General features: G+C 43.5%; 1 protein-coding gene across 1 annotated transcript in view; it reads right to left on the bottom strand.

Annotated features, from left to right (window-relative positions):
* The window catches only part of STEAP3 (STEAP family member 3, metalloreductase), a 57293-nt gene that overhangs the window by 3128 nt on the left and 29986 nt on the right, over positions 1–24179 (bottom strand). The window contains 4 exon segments of the mRNA XM_006902573.1: positions 6624–6669; positions 6671–6780; positions 21881–22137; positions 22140–22386. Coding sequence (XP_006902635.1) covers positions 6624–6669; positions 6671–6780; positions 21881–22137; positions 22140–22386 — 660 coding nt within the window.

Here is a 24179-nt window from a genome sequence, read left to right as displayed (position 1 = left end):
GAAATAACTTTTTTTACTATAAAGGCAACCCCGTTTTTCCTTGTCTTTTCATCTCCAGAGTAATATATCATATGGTCATCAGACTCAAAATGCCTGATATTAGTTGCGACATAGTGCAAAGAAATGTCAAACTAGCTCACTAATTTTGTTAGCAAACAACAAGCTAGAAACCACGCTGCCAGAACTCCCCAGTATTATACAGTGTTGTGTGGACTTTTGTGTGTTGGTGGTGGTGTTGATTGCTGTCGAGTTGAGCACGACTCATAGCGACTCTGAATAAAAGGCCTGAAGCCTTTCTATCACTAGCGTCATTTCTCCAAATTCATAGAGTTTCCAGAGGCATGTGGTTTAGGAAATGGATGCCACTCCTGCTCCCAAACCTGTCTTCAACTGGGAGCTCCACCAACTACTGTCCACCTTGTGCAGCCATTATGGCATTTGACTCCCAGTGGCACGAGGTTCAGCATCACAGCAAACCCAGATTACCTCAGTGCAGCAATTTGACAGAGGAGTGCTGCATAAATTTAGTGTATATTGGAATAATATACTCCAGCAGTCCAGATCATTAATTTCACATATTACTTTGCCTAAGGTGAAGCCAAATTTAAAAACAAAATCTGAAACCTTGCCCTGCAGTCCACTCTTAGCCTGGTGGCTGCTCCTGTCAGTACAACTGTACCCCTGGGGCTAACAAAGGCTGGCTTTTCCCATGATCACCAGACCTTTCTTCAGAGGTGCACTGGGGTGACCTTGTACCACCAGAGGGAACTGCCTGTGGGTATCACCTAAAAAGTGAAAATACCTTGGAGGGGCTGCTCTGTAACTCCACCCCCAGTGCTCTCCTTCATTTACCATTTCTTGTGGATTTGAGGCTAGGGTTCCAGATTCTACTTACAGTGCCTGTAGTGACTCTGTGACTCTGGATAGCTAGATTGGGAGAAGGAAGGCAGTTCAGAGGAGGAGAGTGGGGGAGCATGTAAACAAGTCAGACAGGTGAGACCAGCAGCATGGAGTAGCAGGAACCAGTGCTGGGTCTGGAACAAGACAGGAGCATGACACAGTCCACCAATCTGTAGACCACTGAAAGGGTCTTGGGTAGGAGAGACCCATAGTTACTGTGCATTAAAGAAATACCACAACAATTGTCATCAAGTTAATTCAATGACACTTGGTGGTAACCTATTTATCGCATAAGAAATACAAGTAACAGAGACAAGGAAAGTTGAAAAGGGTTTCCTTTAAATGTGCTGATACACAGTGCTTTCACAAGCCATGTTTGAACCTTCCAAAGAAGCTGGGATAGGCCTCCTGGATCCCTGCTGAGCCACTGGGACAGCACTGATTTGGGATGTCGAGGAGATATTGCCTTACCTCCTCTGAGCTCCCTGCTAGTGTGTCTCCACATGGGCCTGATTTGGCTACAAGCTGCACCACCAATAGAGGGAGCCCAAAGAAGTGGAAGAGCAAGATTTTGAAGACTTTCTTCTAATCCTTGCTCCAGTGGATGGTCACTGTATTCAGCTGTCATCCAGTCAGTTTCAACTCAGGAGAAATCCTCTGCTCTAGCACGGAGGTACCTTGGGATAAAGGCCTGGTCATCCAAGAACCTCATGGAGGTTCTCTGACTCACAGCACTTGCCATTACATCTGTCAATGGCACTGCTCTGGCTTTTTTCTTTAATGCTTTCTGATTTCATAGACACGTGTCTATTTCTGACTCTAAATGAGATAATGAAATAATGTGCTGTTAAAGATTCTAGTCCTGTGTACTTCTGGTTCTTCTCGGCTTTGTGACCACTTCAAGGATTTTCTTACCCTGTCCAGTCAATGACTTAGGCACAATATAGCCATTTAGGAAAGGCATCCTATCAGCTACAGCTAATCCTCACAGCATGTTCGTACTGCCAGCCCCTGAAGTGAAGCCTCTTACTGTATGCCACATGGAACCTAATCTTTGCCAGCTGCAAAAATATCTTTCAATTCCAAACCTCCCAGCACCAACTTCAAACACTCTAGCTCTACCTCAGTGCATACCTGTCAAGGCATGGGCACAGAGGGTCCCAGCACAGAGCAGCCAGGAAACATCTTCAACAAGCCTGCCAGTGATCCTGACATACCCAACTGGGCCCTGACTCCAAACTGCTGCAACCCACTTGTGGAATTTCCCAGGTGGTTGGAGCTTTTAAAAACAGTTAAAAATCACTGTGGTAAGGCTCACCTTAAACATTCTGTTTATATTGGCTTGGAGTGGGACTCAGAAATCTATTGTTTTGAACTGCTCAGCAGATGATTCTAATGTGTAGCCAGGGCTGAGGACTACTAATTTGTAGGAATCTCTTGTCACCCAGGTCCTCTGTGCATCAGGTGAGAAGTCCACAAGGCCCCAGTTCACTGGCACTGGGCTGAGGAAGGGACTAGACTTCTTGTGTCCCCTGAGAACCCATGTGCCCGGCTGCTGAATCACAGGCTTTCTCAGACGGTGCAGCAGGAAGAGCCCACCTGGACACATTAACTTGTCAGATTTGCAGATCCCCAGGGCTAGACCCTATCAGGCCACCTCTCAGTCCCTAAACTGGAACATGATGATGTGAACATCTGCATGGGAACATAGTGAGGTGAGGTTCTCTTCACACATCCCTGTCCTTCTATCACTCAAACCTGAAGTGACAAGCAGAAGAACTCCTATGTAGGCGTATGTTTTCCCGGGAGGCTGAGGGCCAAAACCCAACCAAGCACAAAGCACCTTGGACTCTAGGCTTCATAGGAAGCCAGGATGATGCAATTAGTTTGGAACATCAGAATAGACAAGGGATACCAAAAGGGAGGGCTATCATGGAATAAAGCTACTTTATCACAGACAAGCTTGTTAGACAAGCTTGTTAAAGAGGGGAGACCCTCACTGATACTCATTTATCCTGGTGTGGAGCTTCTGGAAAAATGCTCAAGAAACTGGGTCAGACTAGCCCTGCCACATGTGGCTACTGGGCAAGGTCACAGAATGTTCCTCCAGCTTCAGGACAGGACTGAGGGGCTGGGTGGGAAATCTTGCTCTCTTTGTCCGTGTCAGTGGTCAGCACAGCCCAAAACAAAACAAACATGAACAGAATGAAAAACTTTGCAAACAGCTGAGGGAAAGGGTAAATTGCCTCTGTGGAAAGAGCACACACATCATAGCTTTTGACTAATGAATCACTGTGGACTTGGGTCAGAAAGGACCTGCTGAGGAAAAGGGTTGTCCCTACTCATGACACCTGTGCAGTGGTACCAGCTGTGACTATGACAGAGAAGGCAATGGTGTCTAGTCAGTGCCTTGCTGGCAGGGCTAATTTTTACCGAAGTCTGAGCTGACTTTGAAAGTCACAAACCTACTTTATATATGCGCTAGTGACCACATGACACAGAGGCAGTGGGGAAGTAGGCACCCAGAGGTAAGAGCTGCAGACATAAATGAGTGGCTGACTCCAAAGGCATCCACACAGAACAAGTGCTGCATGGCTCCACATGACGAAATCTCCACACAGGCAAGTATAGGAGGTCAGGCACAGTGGGCAGGGTGGGTGGGGATAGAGCTTCCTGCTTAGGAGACACTCACATAACACTCATTGATGGGAAGGTTTGGAAATGAATAGTGGGGATGATTGAATATGATAAATGTAACTAAGGCCATTGACACACTTTAGGAGGTTGTGCTGCCAACTCAAACGGGGCATCTCTTTGGTGGTTCACATCCACCAGTAGCTCCTTGGGAGAGAGAGGGGCAGTCTTCTTTTATGCAAATTACAGCCTCCAGAAACCTTGGAAACCAGTGGAAGGTTCTTAAGAGTCAGAATCAACTCAACAGCAGTGCATGCTGTCCCTGAATGTTACATGCAAAGGGTTAAAAGGGTAAACAATTAGTTACATATATTTATCACAATTGGGGTAAAGAATACCAAATACCTACAGAATACCAAAGGAAATTCTCACAGTTTAGTAGTAAGACGTTTTACTGTCAACCCAAAGGCAGACAGTTTGAATCCACTAGCTGTTCCTCAGGAGAAAGATGGGTGGTCTTCACCCATGTGATTTACAGTCTCTGAAAACCTGCTGGAGGATTGGTTCTAATTTAACAGCACACAACATAGATCTCCAAGTTATCCAACACAGTGAGTGCTGGGCTGGGGCTGCCTGGGGGAGCTTGGTCTTCTAAGAGTGCCATGACTGTTAGCTTTGAGATGGTGGTGGCAAGAACCACAACCACCCAGTACACAGCCATGGACAAAGCACATGTGTAATCACAAGTCAATGCAACACTGAACAAATCCTGCCGTGGACATATACAAAGCACTGTGACATTTTCTCTGGCATTCTATTTTTTTTTCCATTGTAAAAACAATGTTTGTGGCCTGCTAATGGGCTTCTTTCTTATAAAGCTGCAGGTCTACACTGTAGCATGAGGCCCCTGAGCGGACCAGAGTGTAGGATACTCTCCTGATGTGCAGGGCTATAGGCTGACCTGTCTCGTTGCCTCCTGATGGTCTCAGACACAGCTAGTGCAGTCAGAGTTAACCGGGAAGCAATAATAAAATTGTTCCCTGTCATTCTCACTAGCCTCTCACAGTGAAGTTCAAACTGCTACAGAGCACTAGAGGCAAATGGAAGCTCAGGGAGTTGCCTGGCCTGCCCACAGTTAGGGGGTTAGTGATACAGAGCTGCCTCTGGAGCATGACTGACAGGAGACACAGCTGTTTCCATGGACCAGATTTGGGCATTTGGTTTCCATAAGTATTCTTTCTATCCTTCTCTCTCTGTCCTACACCTCGCTATATCCCAGAAGCACCCTGACACTATTCTCTGGACTCTTCAATATGTAAAATAAAGCATGTCTGCCGAGGGCATAATCAGCATTTGCTAACAAATCAAATCCTCAGCTTTCTCCAGCAGCCAGAGGCGGGGCCTGTAATCTGCTTCTGCTTAAGGAAGCTACCTTCCGGCGAGAGCCACAGCCTGCAGTATGTTCTAATTGTGGATAAACCATGCACTCCAGGTGTAAACAGGAAAATCCTAGATTCGGGTGTGAGACACATAAGGATCAGCAGCAGATAAATAAAATGCTGTCTTTTCTCTCTCTCACGCCCTGCACACTCTTCCTGGACCTTCAGAAACAAGCAGAGCCAGGGACTTTCAGAAACAGACAAGGTCTTTTTGAAAAGGAGAGCTTTACATTTTGTTTGAAGGCATTGTATGTGTCACCACCAGCAACAATGATGGCAACAGCTTTGTGCTTGGATCACACAAGAGCATCACCATCTGTGTCCCTCTCAGGCCCCATTAACTGTTTACACAGAAAGCTCTCAGTAGAGTGACAATAGGGTGGCCACCAGTTCTTCTTTGCTTTGATGCAGTGTAGAACAGAGCACAGGAAGAGCTAGTTCCCTTCTGCAGGAAGGGACGTGTGTATCTGTGAACATGCTTAGGAGCTGACAGCATTCTGTATGGGCAACAGCAGAAGCCAAAGAACGGCCAGAACGGTCCCATCTCAGTTGTCTCTGCTTTGTTCCCACTATAGCACAGTGGCACACAGTGAGAGCTCAATACGTGTTGAATGAGCAAATACATAAGGGAACCTTTTGCCACCAATAGTATCTTTTAAAGTATGTTCTGTAGGGTGCTGATAACTGCTGTTGGTGGAAAAAGGAGTGGGAGTGGTGAAGGCTGATACTCAAATGAACATGGCTAATGTGGTTTGTCTGCCATAGACTTTACTAGAATCTTTGCTGCCATGGAACTAGCTGTGACTCCTGGAAGTTCTTGATGTGGAGACAGGTCACCTTGACAGTCCTCCGACATGCCTATGCATGATTCAGACCTCTAATTTCCCCACTAGCAGCCAATTACTTTAACCATCTGAACACCAAGGGACTGTATGAATCTTGCTGTTGTGAACCATCGAGTCAGAATGACTCAGAGCTGACCTCCAGTGGGTTTTCAGAAGCACTAAATTGCACTGGAGGAGACTGCTCATCTTTCTTCTTAAGAACAGCTGGTGGATGATTCCGACTGTGTACCTTTGTGTACCACTAAGCCGGCTGGTGGGTTCTGACTGTGTAACTCTGTGTACCACAAAGCCACCAGAGCTCCCAAATGAATCTCTGAGGGAAAGCCAATTCACTTCTCAAAGTCAGAGATCACAAATAAATGGTCTTTCAAGGGACTGGTGTGCCACTAGCCACACCAGCGCTCTCTGTAAACTGCTGATTAGAATGCTCGTCTGAACCCTACCTAGCTCGAGGGCTACAGGAGACAACAGAACACGGTTTGTATGAGGGTCCAGGGTGATTGGCTGGACTTACTTGCTAGCTCACCGACCTCCACTTGGACCAGCAAAATGTCCACCAACTGCACATTCTAGATTTTCATTTGGGAAGTTCAGGAACTATAGATACTGAGAATTGTCAGTCCAGGGTTCAGGCCCCCACCTGCCTCCTTAGACACTGGATGGAGGAACTTGCCCCAGCCTAGCCTTCCATCCTGGCATCTGATGAGGGATCATGCCAGCAAAGACCAGCACCACTGCAGCATGTCCACTGAGGAAGGGTGAAGACCCAACTCGCTGCTGGAAATGGACGGCGAGTCTGCTTTACCTGAAAGAAACTGAACTCCTTCCAGTTGAGTGAATTTGCGATGGAAGACAATGGCCAGCAGGCACTGTGTGTCAAGGGCCAGAATTCCCAGAAAGAGGTAGATTTCCATCTGCCAGACTTCCTCCTCGATCCAGAATTGACTATTATTGGCCAAGATCTTATGGGTGAAAAGAAAACCACACATGGAGTCAAAGTCCATGCTCCCAGGATGGAGGCAATCACTTTAAGAGCTGGGAAAGGGCAGCCAGCACTTGTAAACCACCTACAAGTGCTTGGTATTGTTCTAAGTGCTTTACAGATATCAAGTTACCACAGCAGTCCTATGAGAGAACTAACAATTATCAGCCTCATTTTACAAATGAGGGCAACAAGGCGCAAAGGAATGGATAACTCTTCAAAGATACACACAGCTAATAGAAGCTCAGGGAGAAGAACCAGAGAAGCTGACCCCTCTGCTGTTCACAGGACTGTAAAGTGGTAAATGACACTTCTGTCAGCTCAAAGTACCAGCAGACCAGGGAACTACAAATCCATCCGGAAGCCAGAGAAAGAGAGAAGAAACCAGATACTCTCAATATGACAATCACTGTTTCCTGGCTCCTCAATCCCAAGAAGGAGAAAGAAGCTATGGAGGCTCCACCATCCTTCAATCAGCAAGCTGTCTTTTCTGCCAGTCTGTCCAGCCCTCTGCCTCACTGAGGCCCATGATACCCCGGCACTGGTTCCAAATCAGGATACAGACAAAACCAATCAGGATACAGACAAAACCCTCAAACGCCCTTTCTTCCCGTTGAGTTACCATGTGAGATACGTAGTATTGACTTGATTGTTACACTATGGAAGGATCATTACCAGTAGATAGAAGACATCAGGATTCGTGGATACTCAGAAAACTCCGAAAGCAGCATCTGATCAAGAAGGAAGAATTCCAAGTTTTATTGAAGACAATGGCCCAAAACAAGATTCCAGGAATTGATGGCCTACCAATTGAAACGTTTCAGCAAACAGATGTAGTCCTAAAGGAGGTCACTCATTTATGACAAGAAATTTGAAAGACAGCTGATTGACTGGAGGAGATCTGCATTTGTACCATTCCATATCTCCTCCTCTGATAAGTTATGTCTCCAAGTCGACTTTTGTCAACCAGTAGCTACCACTCCAGCTCTCCTTGGGTTGTTACTTGCATGGGATTTTATTTTTATACGCTTTCACTTTCAATCTTTTGTGTCCTTGAGTTTATGGTGTGGTGTGTCTCTTGAAAGCAGCATATATGGGTCATGTTTGGGTTTTGCTTGGTAATCCCTTCTGCCATTCTGTTATTCTGATTTTTAAAGTGTTTCTTGTAAATTGGGTGAATCTTTATAGAGTAGATCAGTTTTCCATTCAATAATTCATACACATTTGGATTCAAAGCTTACAGAAAACTGGTTTTCAATTCAGAAACGTCTACACATTCTGTTTGGTGACATTGTTTGTAACCATGACAACATTACTATCTAACTGAGTTTCCCATTTCCATTTCCTTTTTGCCTAACCCTTTCTATTTTATTTCTAAATTTTTAAAACATTGTAGATGTGTGTTTTTTTTTTTTTAAATTTTAAAGAAAGTTTTCAGGAAAGTTGGATTTTCATTTGTTCATTGTTGTACATTTTCCTTCCTATCCCCTCCTAGTTCACTTTTTAAAAAACCATTCATTGTTGCACAATTTCTTCCCTGCCTCCCTCCTTTCCTCCTCTGTTAATAGATAATGAGCACTGTATTTAAACCATTTAAATGGAATATGATTAGGCATTATATGTAAGACAAAGGCCCAGATTAAAAGGTTCATTCCTTCCTGCTTTTTGAACTCTATCCCTGGGAACATGCTGCCCTTTACTCTCAAGTGGAGACTGTGTGGGTGGCTACCTGTCTAGTGTCTCCTTACAGAGATGCTGATGGTTTGACTGAGACATAAACCACAAGGTGAGTAGTCCAGTTCCAGGTCTGAAGGGTGACCTGATGCCATAATCTTCAGAGTTCTACACCTCCCTATCCAACCAGTAATCCTGGTCCTTTTTGACGATTTTTACTTTTGTTTTACATTTCTTCTCCTGCTCTTTCCAAGAATTTCTAATAAAATTCCTTTCAAAGCAGACAGTAGTGATAGCCAGGGACCATATGGTTATCTGGTCTCAAAGTCACAGAGACTCAGATTCATGTAGTCAATTATTACAACATTCTTTGATTTTCCTCACTCTTTGCTTCACATGGCCTGAAGGATTTTAGTCTATTTATATTTACTATAGTTAATAATTTCCAAGGCTACTCCTTGGAAAGGGACTTTGTACTTGGAAAGGTGGAGGATCATTGAAGGAGACAAAGACCCTCAACCAGAGAGATTGACACAATGACTGTAGCCATGAGCACAAGTGTGTCAGAGACGGCAGAAGATAGGGCAGGGTTTAGGTCTGTCCACAGAGTTGCTAGGTGTCATACTTGACTTGATGGCTCTTAACAACAACATAAATTGTAATAAGTGACTGATCTCTGCCATTTTGTTACTTTGTATGTGTGTCTTAAGTTTCATTTGTCCTTGTCGTTTTGTACCACTTCTTTTGTGTTTTGCTTATTCTCATGAGCCTTTTGGTTCCCTTTTCCTTTGTGTATTTTTAAAAAAACTTATTTTCTTTGTGCTTACCATGAGTAATAACATTTAACTGCTTGTGTTTCTAACATTCTTCGGGAATGTGGTACCAAACCTAACTTGAGCAAAACGAGAAACATGAGAAATTCTGTATCTCAGCCCTTCCCTCCTTCCTTTTGTTGTCACCATCATCGATTATGTCTGCATGTCGTATGCCAAGTAAAAGAATTTTATCTTTGATGTAAAAGGAAAAAAAAATACTTAGAATTATCAAGCATGAATATCATATTAAGAACCCATATACTTGTTCATGCATTCTCCTTTACTAGGGACCTTTATTTCTTTATGTAGTTTTTTAAAAATAAAATTTTTATTTTATACTGGTTTGCTTATGAAGTTTGTATACATTGTTTTATTTTTTATGTATAGTTTTTAATTCCTTTTCTCTTCCATCTATAGAACTTCTATTATTTTGGAGTTTGGTTTTTTTGTTTTGTTTTGGTTTTTTGTGTTTTTAGGGCCATTGTGTTTTTAGGGTATGTAAACTCTGTGAGCTTCTGTGTGTCTGGAATTGTTTTCACCTTTATTCCTGAAGGATAGTAGACTTGGTTAACAGTGCTGGAATCCTTCTTTGAGCACTGTAAATTTATCTATATTTCTAAGAGATAAACAGTGCTTACTTTCACTGGGGATCTCATCACCTGTGATTTTTGCTTCTTTCTTACTGCTTTCAGGATTCTCTCTCTGTAATTTTTGAAAGCCTCACTATGTGTCTTAGTGTAAATATTTTTGGGTTTATCTTGTTTGGAGGTTTTTTAAAGATTCTTAGATTTGTAGATTCATGTCTTTTATTAGATTGAAGAAATGTTCTGCCATTATTTTGTCCAATTTTATTTCTGTTCCCTCCTCTCTCTTATCTCCTTCTGGAATTCCTATGATAAGTTTATTAGATTTCTTGTTGGTGTACTATAATCCCAATTAAACTTTGTTCAACCTTCTAGAGTCTCCATTCTTATTATTCTTCAATATCTATAAATTTAGCTATATCATCTTCTAACCCTGGACCAATAGGCAACAGCATGATAGATGGAAAAATGACATTTTCAATAATTTAATTTTACTTAAATCCACAATCAACATGCATGGTTGTTATTGGTGTTGTTGTTGTCATGTGCCATCAGTTTCTTATGATTCATAGTGACCTTAAGTACAACGTCCCTGAACCCTACTGTCTTGAGCCAACTAAATTGTTGCTGACACACCTACCCCCATTACCACAGTCACTGAGTCAATCCATCTCATCCAAGGTCTTCCTCTCTTGTGCTGTCCCTCTACCCTTCCAAGCATGATGACTCTCTCTAAGGAATGGTCCCTCCTTGCAACATGCCCTAAGTATGTGAGACAGGGCTTCAAAATCCTTGCCACCATGGAGCAGCCTGGTTTCACCCTCTGCAGAATGAATCTGTTTGTTCTCTAAGCAGTTCATGGTCTATTTAATATTCTTCTCAAGTGCTAAAACTCAAAGGCATCATTTTTCCTTCTATTATCCCTAGTTATTGTCCAGCTTCCTGATGCACAGCAAGTAATCATGAAAGCCATGATGGACTACTACCTACAGAAAGCTAAAGCAAGATGAACACCTCTCACTATACACACAAATCAACTCAAGGTGGATCACAGACCTATGGGTAAAGCCCAAAACCACAAAGATCTTAAAACACAAAGTTGGACCAAGTTTAGAAGGTCGAGTCTCTGGTAATAGACTGATGAATAAATCCATAAATGTACAATATGGAGAGGTTAAAATTGATAAATGGTATGTTCGAAATCTTAACTCTCTGTGCTTATAAAAAACTTTTTCCAACAGGGTGAAAAGAAAACCTACCAACCGGGAAAAAATATTTGGCAATACCATCTCAGAGAAGCATTTCATAATAAAAGTTTACAGAATACTCCTGGGCCTCTAGAATAAAAAGACTTATAACACAATTGCAAAGTGGGCAAAAGACATGGGAAGAATTTTCACAGAGGAAGGCATTTGGATGGCCAACAGACATATGAAGAAATGCTCCAAATTACTGGCAATAAGAGAGATCCAAATTAAAATCACAAAGAGATATCATCTCACCTCAGTAGCTGTGGCAAATTATAACAGGACAGCAAGTAATACATTTTAGAGAGGATGTGGATGAATAGGAACTCTTAGACACTGTTGTTGAGGTTGTAAAATGGTACAGCAACTTCTGGAAGGTACTTTGTTTCCTCAAAAAAGTTGAACATAGAAATTTAATATGACCCAGCTATTCCATTGCTTGGAATATACACCAAGAAAATTAGAACTGAGGCACAAATGGATATCTGTACACCAGGGTTCACAGAAGTGTTATTCACCATTGCAAGAACATGGAAACAGTTCAAATGTCAATTATGGTACATTCATATGATGGAGGAATAATGATTTTATAAATTACCACCTAATTTGGGAGGGACCGGAGAGCATTATGTAAGTGAACTAACTCAGTCTCATAAGGACAAATACTGTATAAGGCCCTTATTGTAGAAATGGAAAGATAACCAATAAAACATGTATAAGGATCCAAGGGGAGGGGAGGAGAAAGCAGAGAGATGAAGATGGGTAGGGGAATAATTATAGGGTCTCAGAATTTGATGAGTAGAGGGAGGGGTGGGTAAAGGAAATGGGAAAGAGCAGGTGTGATAAACAATGTAAACAAACTTTGTAAGTAAACCAGTATAAAATACAATTTTTATAAAAAAATTCACTGGCAGAGAGATGCAAATAAAAACAAAATGAGAAACATTGTGAACAGGATCCACATCTCACACCATGCACAAAAATCACCTCAAGGTGGATAAGAGACTTGGGAGTAAAGCCCAACAGCATAAAGTTCATGAGAGGCAAACTGGGATCAAGCTTAGAAGCCCTAGTCAATGGTATAAAGAGACTGCCAAATACAGCCAGAAATGTACAGTATGAAGAAGATAAAATTGATGAACGGAACCTTCTAAAGATTAAATACCTGTGTTCATCAAAAACTTTTCCCAATAGGGTAAAAAGAAAACTTACTGACTGGAAACAAACATTTGGCAATACCATCTCAGACAAGAGTCTCATAATGAAAGTTTATAGAATACTTCTGGGCCTCCACAAGAAAAACTCTGATAACCCAATTACAAAATGGGCAAAAGACATGGAAAGAATGGCCAACAATACATATGAAGAAGTGCTCCAAATCACTGACAATAAGAGAGATGCAAATCAAAACCACAATGAGAAATCATCTCACTCCAGTAGCAGTGGCAAAGTTTAACAGGACAGCAAGTAATAAATGTTGGAGAGGATGTAGTGAGATAGGAACTCTTTTACATTGTTGATGGGATTGTACAATGGTACAACCACTCTGGAAGGCAGTTTGGCACCTCCTCAAACAGCTGAACATAGAAATTCCATATGACCCAGCTGTTCCACTGCTTGGAATATACCTCAAGGAAATGAGGACTGAGGCTCAAATGGAAACTTATACTCCAATGTTCATAACAGCATTATTCACCATCACAAGAACATGGAAACAGCCCAGATGTCCAACTGCAAATTAATGGATTGATAAGTTGTGGTACATTCAAATAGTGGAATACTATGCAGCATGCAGGAACAATTATTTTGTAAATTGCTACCAAGCTTGGGAGGGACTGGAAAGCATTATGTTGAGTGAACTAATTCGGTCTCACAAGGACAAATACTGTATAAAACCATTATTGTAGAACAAGTATTGGGGGGGAGGGTGGAAATAGAAGGGTGAGAATGGGGGGGTTACGATGTTAATCATAGGGTTGTACAATTTGATGAGTGATGGGTGGGGTGAAGGAAATGAGAAGGATCTTTTGGGAAAAACAATGTATTCAAACTTTATAAGTAAATAAATAAGTAAAATAAGTAAATAAATAAATAAGTAAAATTTTAAAAATTCAAAAAACAAACAAACAAAAAACCCCACAATGAGATACTATCTCTCTTCAGTAGTCATGGCAAAGTTTAACAGGACAGCAAATATTAAATATTTGATGATGTGGAGAGATAGGAATTCTTTTACATTGTTGGTGGGATTGTAAAATGGTACAACTCTAGCAGGCAGTTTGGCATTTCCTTCAAAAGTTGAACACTGAAATTCCATATGATCCAGCTATTCCACTGCATGGAGTATAACCTGAGAAAAGTAGAACTGAAGCACAAACAAAGATTTGTACACCAAAGTTTATGGCATCATTATTCATGTTTCATGTCCTTTTGATGCTTTCTGGATCATTCAACATTCTGCAATCCTGATGGCACACTGTTTGAGTTCACCAGATGCTCCTCAGGAGAAAGATGAACAATCTCCTTTTGTGTGATTAATTCCTTCTGAAAACCCCCCAAAATCTCACCTATAGGTTGGTTTTGTCTCGACAGTATGTGACAACAAAAACCACACACATGACAACAATGGTCAAGAAATTAAAAGACAGTCTTGACCATGGAGAATCTGATGCAACTGGGTGCCTTACAGTTACCATGAAGTTCAGCCTTTTCATTACCTCAGAACATCCAAAACCTGCAAATACCACTTCAATGTCCCCTTGCACGTAGGCAGGAAGATCATGCCTTCTCTGCTCTTGAAAGAGCTGTGGCAGAAGTACAACATGTTTTCCATCCCCACCCACAAGGACAAAGAGGTCCAGGTGGTCCAAGGACATTACAAAGGTCAGCAAACTGGCATGGTGCTCTAGGTGTACAGAAAAATGTATGTCATCTCCATCAAAAGGGTACAGTATGAGAAGGTTAATGACACAACTGGGTATGTGTACATTCACCTAAGCAGTGTGAATCAGGCTGAAGCTGGACAAAGATTGGGGAGAAATTCTTGAACATAAAGCAAGCTGGAAAAAAGAAAGGCAAATATAAGGAAGAACTGATGAAGCAAATAGAAGAACTAATGCAACCTGTTGAGCCACCATAGTTTGACCAGATTTCTAGCCAAATAAGTATCCCTGTGAACTTTCCAAAAATTTCAGAAGTGGCTCTGTAAATCTGCTTTTGCAATTTTGATTCATAATTATAAGAATACAAATTAGAAGTGTTTTTTAAAAAAGAAAGAATCAAAAGATGTGTTGCACTGGGAAAATCTGCTGTCAAGGATCTCTCTAAAGTGCTGAAGAGCAAGGATGTCAGTTTAAAGATTAAGGTACGCATGAGTCAAGCCATGGCATTTTGAATTGCTTCGCTTCCTATGCATCTGAAAGTTGAACAATGACAAAATGAATTGGTGCCTTTGAATTGTGATGGAGGAGAAGAGTACTCAATATCCCATGAACTACCAAAAGAACAAACAAGTCTGTCTTGCAGATAGTGCAGCTTTAGAGGTGTTCCTTAGAGGCAAAGGTGGTGAAACTTCGGGCATGTTGTTTGGAATGGTCTCTTCATGGAAAATGACATTATGCTGGGAAGGGGTAGAGGGTCAGAGAAAGATAATACCCTAAACAAAATGAATTGACACAGAGACTGTAACAGTTGGCTTGAATACATCAGAGATTGTCAGGATGGCAAAGGCTCAGAATTTGTTGTTCATGGGGTTGCTGCCTTAGTCAACTCTGACACACAATGACGTCCTCTACTGCACTAATTCTTCTGCCTGATTAAATTTGTAGCTAAGTCCTTCTATTGTATTTCTCATTCAGCTATTGTTCCTTTCGTTGGAGTATTTTCTAGATCCTAATATTGTTCTGTTCCTCTCCAATGTACTGAAAAGCAACAGTGTCAGGCCATGGTTTTTGCCATTATTTGCTATGCCTCAGAAAGCTAGACAGACAATGACTAGGGATGATAGAAGGAGAATTGATGCCTTTGAACTGTGGTGCTAAAAGATGATACTTAAAGCTGTGGTACTTAAGAGTACTGAATATATCACAGACAGCTAGGAGAGCAAATAGGTTCATCCTAGAGAGGGTGAGATCAGACTGTTCCTTGAAGGCAAGTATTCTGAAGCTTCGTGTGGCATACTTTGGACATGCTGCAAGGAGGAACCAGTCCTTGGAGAGAGAGGAACATCATGTTGGTGAGGGTGGAGGGACAAAGAGAGGAAGAAAGATCTTCATGGGGATAGGTGTCCGTAGACAATAAAATTGGCACAGGATAGAGCAGGATATAGGGCTGTTGTACATAGGGTAGCTATGAGACGCAAGTGACTTTACGGCACATAACAACAACAATATTGTTTTTTCATTGTGCTGTTTCTTTATGTTTTCTCTTGGTTCTTTAATTATGCTGAATGTTTTTTAATATGCTCCCTTCTCCCACCCCTCCCCCATTACTGGTTATATCTAGATGCACTTTCGTCTCCTTTGTCATGTTCATTTAACTAGCCCATTTTTTTCTTTATTCATTTGTGTGTCCCAAGTTTTTTGCTGGAGCACTGGAGTTTTCAAGGATTTTACCCTTCTCAGCTTTCCCAAATATTTGATACTTCTGCCTGTGTTACTGTCTTCAAGAAACTTAGTTGGGTATAGAGTCTTTGGCCTTTGATTATCATTTCCTGTCCTCTGTGATGGCTCTTCTTCCCTGGCTTAATGGGAATTTAAAGGCCCCAGATCCTATTTATTGCACCTTTCATTCCCTCCCAAACACAAGCAGGATAAATTGTTGTCAATCTGTACACCAGTGGACATTAATTACCATGCTATCATATGACCACTCTGTCCATCAGGGGAAGCAATCCCTCTGTCCTTTTCCATTTCGCAATGTTTTTAGTCAGAAAATGCACAGCTTGAGAGGCTCCTTTGGGGTTTTGGTCCATTTTTTCCAAGGTTTCCTTTCCTGCTTTACCTTGTACTGTGAATGTTGTGTGACCTTCCACCAGGTTTCCAAGGCCCATCTTTCTCCAGTGGAGCAATTGGTAGATTAAAACTTCTGTAAAAGTATAGCCTTTTTATTAGCTGTGCTGTGGACTATGCCCCTACATTACTCCCTGCTCTTGGGGATCTGCTTCCCTTTCAGCTAGCACTCTGGGGAAGCATCAGAAGACTCTGTCCATTCCAGAAGTAGGAGGGGCTGGCATGTCCCAGAAGAACTTCCAGAGGTCTTACTGGCTTCTGGGTTCCACTGGTCCTGTGATGGTTTGAAAAGCAGTCTCCACCCAAGCCACTTAACTGCTGACTGCACTGCAGGGGATCTTCTTTGGAATTTCACCTGAGTCCTGTGGCTGACTACTTGAAGGAGGGATATCCACAGACCCCAAGAAGGCCTTTCCCTTCTTGCTTTCAGCATCCAACCCTCAATATGTTGCTTGTGGGCAACTGACCACTCAATGCCTGCTTCCCAACACACAGTAACTTCAGTCAGGAGTCCTTCATGCCAGCTGGACCGGGGTACAAACAGACCCAAACTGATCACCAGAGATGTCTGTCCTGTTGTTTTCAGAGGCCTGAGCTATTGATCCTTGGAGATGTCAATCGTGCTATTTTCAGAGGCCTGAGCTATGGGGTACACAGGGAGATGGTCAAAGAGCCGACTGCAAGAGGAGACTCCACTGCAGAGACTTGCTGCAACAATTTGCTATATCCTGGTCACCAACGGTTACCTGGTAGGGAGAGAGAGAGTTCCGTTCTGGTCAGATCCCCGCAGAGTTCCTCCCAGCAGGCTGCTGGCTGTTGAAGCTGTCACTCAAGACTCGTACTTCCTAACATGCTACAGCCTCAATCATCAGTCCTCAACACCAAAGAGAAGTGGGGCAGAGGAACCCTACCAGTCCCAGGGAGGTCTGTTCTGTTGGCTGCAGAGGGCAGGCTGGGGTATGCAGAAGACAAGCAGAGTACTGCCTATAGCAGGGCTTCTAACAGTTCACAGCAGGCCTGCAAGTGACAGTGCCTGATGTTATACAGGCCTCCAAGGAAGGTCAGCCTTGGGCACACAGAGAGGTAAGCAGTGTTGACTGAGATCTGACACTACAGAAGGCCTTGAAGGCTGGGCCTGTATGGAGGAGGTGCTGGTGCCCCACACACAGTCTCCAGGGAGGACTGACTTCTCGATTTTGAAATAGAAACTTGGTACAGGCAAGTGTAGTGCTTATAGAGACAGGCCCTTTCTGGGGCCACTTCTCCAGTTCACAGTAGCTGACTGGGGGCTGCAGGTAGGGTAGGGACAGTGGAGACTGCTTTTCCTATCACATGCTACAGGTCATTGATTTGTTGATTCTTTCTTGTCTGCAGTTCCCCACTACTTTCCTCTGCTTTTCAATTCAAGGCTAAGTATGATATCCATATTGAATTTATGGCGGCGAAACAGAACAATGGTGGTTTATGCTACCAACTTTTTAGAATTCCAGGATTCTTAACATTAAATCTTCCAGTCCATAAACCTAGAACATCTTTCCATTTAAGTGTTCTTTAATTTCTTTCAAAAGTACGTTGTAATTTTGCATGGCTTTTACATCACTGGCTGAATTTATTCCTCAGTATCCTATTCTCTGTGACCTATGTAGGGTTTTAAATGTTAGGTTTCAGAAGTAGACCACCAGGCCTTTCATGCAAGGTGTCTCTTGATATGCTCAAACTTCCAACTTTAGGGTTAGCAGCACAGTAGGTTAAATGTTTACATCATACAAGGTCCCACGAAGATCCAGAAATGGACAAATCAGGGAGCCCTGTCTACTGGCCCCAGGGTAGACCTGGTATCACACATTTGCATAGTCCAGGCCCAGAAAGAATTATCATCTAGCCTTCTTCTTGTGGCCTCACTGCCTGGTCAGAACAGGCAGGAGGGCTCCTTGGACTTGGCATGAGGGCTCTTTGGACTTGGCATGATGCACTTGCCCTTTAATTCCACAGCCAAACAAAACAGAATTCCCATCAGAAGAGAAGTTATGCTCGAGGTGGTAGGTCTCTCCTCGAAAAACAGAATGACTCATGCAGTTTTGAGAAACTATTTCAACAAGAAAAAAAAAAAAAGAACAGAAGCTCAGTTATAGTGGGCTGAGCAAAAATGTTTGAAAAGTTTATGAGAAAAAAAATTGAAGGAAACTGAGAGAATATCATCTCTTGGGTACTATCTGTGCATTTGTTGTTATGTTTGTTGAGTTGACTACAACTACAGTCGATCTGAAGCTTATCCTGTGACATCCCCATGATCTCTGATATGCTTGAGTCTACTGTCACTGTGTTCATCCATCTGGTTGAGGGTCTGTTGCTGACCTGTCACATGATGTTTCTCTGCAAAGGCCAGAGGGAAAACTGCATCTGAAGGAAAAGAAATCACTTCTATCCATTTTAGGTGAGTTGGCTCCATTTGTCCTGACCACTGGTCGTGTGTGTGTATGTGTGTGGGGGGGGTGTGAAACTCCATCTCTGGAGAGCTGATTTCTCCACCTGAGAGAGGTGAAGGGGTCACCTCTAATACCTATGGCTTTGCTTGTGCACTGGGAAGAGGCAGAGGGTGGGGGATGCTATTACTTTGCAACAAGTAGTTGGGTTTCCTCCCTGACTATGCCCAGATAATTCTTACTCACACCTCCACCATATTCAAAACTACTGCCAAGTAGGTCATCTGCTTGTTACAAGTTGTCTGTTCTTCAAATACATGACATTAGTAATTCTGTTCTGTATTTTGCATGATGAAGCCATTTACACCACAAGTCAAAGCATAGATGATTATGCACACATCATGGCATTTGCTTGCACAATGTCTTGTGTTCTCCCTCTGGAGGGGCCTAAGAAGGGTGGGGTGACGTGGGCAGAGGGCCTCTGGATGGTAGGGAGTTTAGAGGACAATGGAGTCCCTGCAGAGTCCCTGGGGGATGAAAATGTTAATAGGCTTGGCTGCTGACTGAAAGGTTGGAGGTTTGAGTCTACCCAGAAGTAACCCAAAATATTTGGGATTTACTTCTGTAAAAATTGTCATTGAAACCCTCCAGCACACAGAGGGTAGGAGTCAGGCTGACAGCAGCTGTCTGGAAAGGGCCCTCAGCGCCACATGAGCAATGCCAAGTGATGAAAAGTAGATGCCACTGTTCCATGCGGTAGTGTAGAGCTGACCAGCTGGCTGTCTTTGGGAAGAACAGTTGTTATGTGTGACATACAGGCTCGGTGGTGAAGAACAGTGGTAGAGGGCCAACTTCAGTCCATCTCCATACCCTGTGGAAGGTAGTGGCTGGAAGTGAGGGGCACCAAATACCAACTCAATCCAGAGCAGTGGGAAGATGGGACGGAGAAGGGGCTGTAGCAGGGGAGGAAGAGCTTTTTGGTCCTAGACTTTGGAGCTGACTGTATCACCAGGGGTATCACTGAGCCCTTGGGCAGGCTCTCTTCTGGCCAGTGCACTGCTGTCTCACACTCACTCTGTGTTTTTTACAGGGATAAAAGGACGATGTATGTGTAATTAGCAGCTTGTGACTGTCTCACAATAAGCACTTAGTAAATGGCTGCAAATGCTGCTGTCTGAGGCAGGCAGTCAGGGGTAGAGAAGCAATTGGACTGGTTCTTATCCCAAGAGTCAGCTCTGAGCTGTGTTCAGCGGGTGCTTCTGCAGAGGTGACTGGCACTGGCTAACTCCAGAGCTGTCCTTGCATGGACATGTAGTGACAATCAACAGGGCACTTGGTGTGGGGCAGAGGAAAGAGATGCCAGTAAGTGATTTGAGTTGAAGTAGCAGAAAAATGAAAGAAGCATGCATAAAAGTTGTTGTGGGCATGGAAACAGTCAAGACCAGCTTAACAGAGGCAGAGTTCTGAAGGAGGAAGAAGGGCCCACCAAGCTGTCAAGATTTCTCAGGGTGAGTGCTCCAGGCCAGGGACAGCCTAGATAGAGAGGTCTCCCCACTCAGGGACAGTATGGGACTTGGAAGTGACAGGTTACAGGAGGCATGGAGAAGATGTGGCCTGAGCACAAGGGATAGATGCACCAACTAGGTGAGATGTGAGCTGTGCTAAGTTCTCTGTGGCCACTGTCTGCAGATCAGATTTGAGCTGAGGGAGAGGAAAACAAAAGGTAGAGTAATGTTTTTTTTTAAATCTTGACCTTGAAATGTATGTATTTCTAGGTAGCCACACAGGCTAATTGAAAAGTGCTATACTGGTTACTTTTGGAAGTAATATGGCTAATAAACATGGCCTCGAGGGTCTTCACAGCTGGAGTAGTTCTCTCTTTAAATCTGCAGACCTAAGTAAACTCTTGAAGAATGGGCATTCCGTGCCCTCGCTAACAAGCTCTGCTTACTCAAAAGGTCTAGGTCAGTGGCCTGGAAGCAGGTCAAATGGAGAGGCAGCAAAAAGCAGGCCAGGAAAATTACACATTACAGAGGAACTGCCTGAGGGATGTTACAGGACAGGATACAGAGCAGCCTCACATGTCCAAAGTCTTAGAATGCACAGGCCTGACTGACCCCACAGATGTGTGGTGACAGACATTTGTCAGCATCTGCTTGAATATCTCCAGGCTTGGGCCACTCTTTCCTCCAATCTTGGGCCTCCACACATATCATCACTTTGGGTGACTCTGCTAAGCCCCTGCACCTTCCAGTCACCTCTCACCTTGTTATACACTCCCCAGCCCTGGTTCTACCTACTGACCGGACCCATGCATCTCCAAAGAACCAGATAAACCCTTGTGAAAGACCAGGCTTTGTAGGAGTGATGGTTGCCTGGCAACCTCACCAGGGCCAGCATTCCTAAATGGTTTGGAACTAGGGAAATTCATTTGTATGCACCTCTGTGCCCTAGAATCTACAGGGTAAAGCAGATTAACATAACAGGTGGGCAGAGGGTATAGAGAATGCTGGGGGAGGGGAAACAATAGTATGTTCTCTGAGAGGGAGAGGGCATGACTTTCTTCCTTACCTCAACTGTTAGTGGAGAGGGGAGTCTAAGACCCTGGACCCATCTCATCCTGGGAAGCATATCTCACCTGTATCAGCACTCTGGTAACCACATAGCTTCTGCTAAGCAAGCTGGCTCTTTTTAGAAATGCACATTGTCACTCCAGGACCTTTGCATGTGCTCCTCCCTGGCCTGAAATACTCCTCCACCTGCTAGATATACGCATACTCTCCTTTCCATCATGTCTTTGCTTAGAAGCCATCTACTCAGAAAGGGCTTTCCCAACTATCCTTTGGAAATGTACTCCTTTCCACTACCATTTTATTTTTACTCTCAGCACTCAGGACCTAAACACGCTCTGAATGTACCTTTGAAATGTTCACTTATTTGAAGTCCCCTCTACCTGTCCCCAAGAGGGTGGGATCTCATATGCATTTGTTTGGTTAACTGATACTGGACTTTAAGGCAAGGGCCTGACCTATCAGAATAGAACCTGGAGACTTTGATGGAGTGGCAGGGTACTGGCTCCCCACTCCCCACACCCTTCTCAGCAGGGAGGGAGGGACAGACTTCCATGGAGTGACTGGGTGCTAGCTATCTCCCTATGTCACCCCCAGCACCTAGCAGGGAGAGAGGGCAAGACTTCGACGGAGTGACTGAGTACTGGCTGTCCTCCCACCCCCAACACTTAGTGGGGAGGGAAGGGCAGACTTCCACAGAGTGACTGGGTGCTGGCTGCCTCCCCCAGCACCTTGTGAGAAGAAGGTGCCTGGCCCACCTGCTTGATGGCCTGGTTGGTGAGATGGTACTGGTGGGAGCAGCACAGAGGCAGGCAGAAGCTGTAGAGTGCATGTAGGGCTACACAGAAGTTTAGAAGTCCAATCTGCTTAGGGCACAGCAGCCAGTCTGGGAAACACAGGTCCTTGGTGCCACACCATAGCTGTAGGACAGCCGTGAGCACTCTGGCCAGCTAGACCAGCGAGAGCAGTACATAGGCCACACAGGGCAGTATTGTGTTGACCACAGACACTGGGACTTGTAGCAGAACTTGTTATTGTACTTTTTCATATAGCACTCCAGCACATTCCACACAAAGTTGCAGACATAGAAGCAGACAAACAGCCTGAGTGCCAGGAGGGTGGAGACCTTCCAGTCAGGCAGGGGAATGGCCTCCACCTCCCTTGCCAACACCAGGGACCCCATGTCAACTGGCGTGAAACCCAAGGCATACACTAGCTCAGAGACTGTGCACTTGGCTTCCAGCTGATCGCTATAGATGGGCACCTATAGGGAGAGGGATGGGGAAGGTAATCAGACATGGCCACAGAAGTAGGTAGAGACTTGGCCCCTAAACCACATATGGTCCCTGGATGAGGGCACCACTGCCCGGGAGTGCAGGAGAGCTGGGACAAGATGGTAACTCAGACTTCTAAGACTAGAGTCAGGCCATGAAGACAAAGGTCTGGGGACTTCCCAACCTCTGCCTAGTGTGCCCAAGAGTGCATATTGCTCAGAAAGTGTCTTTGGGATTCAATCAACAGTCACTATATTAAAAATAATAATTATAATTGGAAACAAAGAGATTAGTAGATGGAAAATATGGCTTTGGTGATAGAAATAGTTGGAAAATATGGTCTTGGAGATGACATGATAGAATTTTGCAAGACTGATGATTTATTTTGATGCAGATAGCTTTTTTCAATAACATAAATGATAACTTTACAATTACCCAGACAAAAGGAAAACAAAGAAATCAAATTGACTATATCTGTGGAAAGAGATGGTATTTAGTCAGAACAAGGTTGAGGCCAGCTGTGGAACGAATTACTAATCACTCGTAAGCAAGTTCAAATTGAAGTTAAAGAAAAAGAAAACAAGTCCACAAGCACCAAGATACAACTTTAAGTCTATCCCACTTGAATGTGGAGATTATCTATGACTTACTGAACATGAATGATGGAAAACCAGGTGAATTTTGGGATAACAACAAGGACATGACATATAAAGAACTCAAAAGGTACTAAGAGAGACAGGACAGAAAGTAAAGACCAACATAAATGTCAGAAGAGTCCTGAAATTTTCTCTGGAAGGTAGAGAATTTAAAAGAAACAATGCAGTAAAAGATTTCAAGAAGTGGCTGAAGAAGATAAAGTATTATAATAAAAAGTGCAAAGACTCAGATTTAGAAAAGTTATAATAGGAAAGATTATGTTAAGCATCTCTCAACTTGAAGAACTGAAGGGGAAAACATTAAATATTGATTTGCAGTAGTGAAGGGGGAAAATTTATAACAACAGAAGAGGTAACTGAAGAAGATAGAGTGATTGGCCTACACCAACTGCCCAAAACGAGCCAGCCAGCTGGCTTCTGTGAACTCTGCAGACCAGCCAGAGGCTAGTGGGTTGGTGGGAATTTGACCCTGACTTTTCGGATCCTGTCAGATCCAGGACCCTGCTGGAGCAGGGGCTGTTGTGAGAGGGCACCTGCGTAAGTGTCACCAGGCAGGGAACACTGAGAAAACCACTGGGTAGGAAACGGACAGCAGGAATTTGAGTAAGGACCCCAGTCGTTAGCATACTGAGACAGCAGAGGTTTGAACAAGGTCCTCCAAGTGATTGACCTGCCCTTGCGATCACCCAACCTGCCTCACCCCATTTGGCTCCACACCAGTGCCTACACGTCTGGGCAATCAACTTGCCTTTAAACGGGAGCACCTTGACCTGTTTTAGCAACAAGAGATTGCCCTAGTAGGTGCTGAACTGACATTTTTCTGAAGTCAGCAAGTCAGAAAAACGCACAAGTTCAGTAGCTGCCGATCTGATCTCAAGAGCATTGTCTTCAGATCAAGAACACATACCAATGTCTCAAAGAAAGCAAACTATCCCACACAATACACAAGAGCAGAGAAAGATGTCACTCACAAAGGGTGACATAATAACAGTCGATACCCTGAAAGCAGAAAGTCTCATGGAACATTCTGACACAGAATTTAAAAGAGGAACAACTGAATATATCTAATGGATGAAAGACAAACTTAATGAATTACATGATGCTACAAGCAAAGACCAGGAGGAGTT

The sequence above is a fragment of the Elephantulus edwardii genome, unplaced genomic scaffold (genome assembly GCF_000299155.1).
Source record: "Elephantulus edwardii isolate Elephantulus edwardi_28Jun2011 unplaced genomic scaffold, EleEdw1.0 scaffold00430, whole genome shotgun sequence".
Taxonomy (NCBI): Eukaryota; Metazoa; Chordata; class Mammalia; order Macroscelidea; family Macroscelididae; genus Elephantulus; species Elephantulus edwardii.
This window is presented reverse-complemented; position numbering and strand designations above follow the sequence as displayed.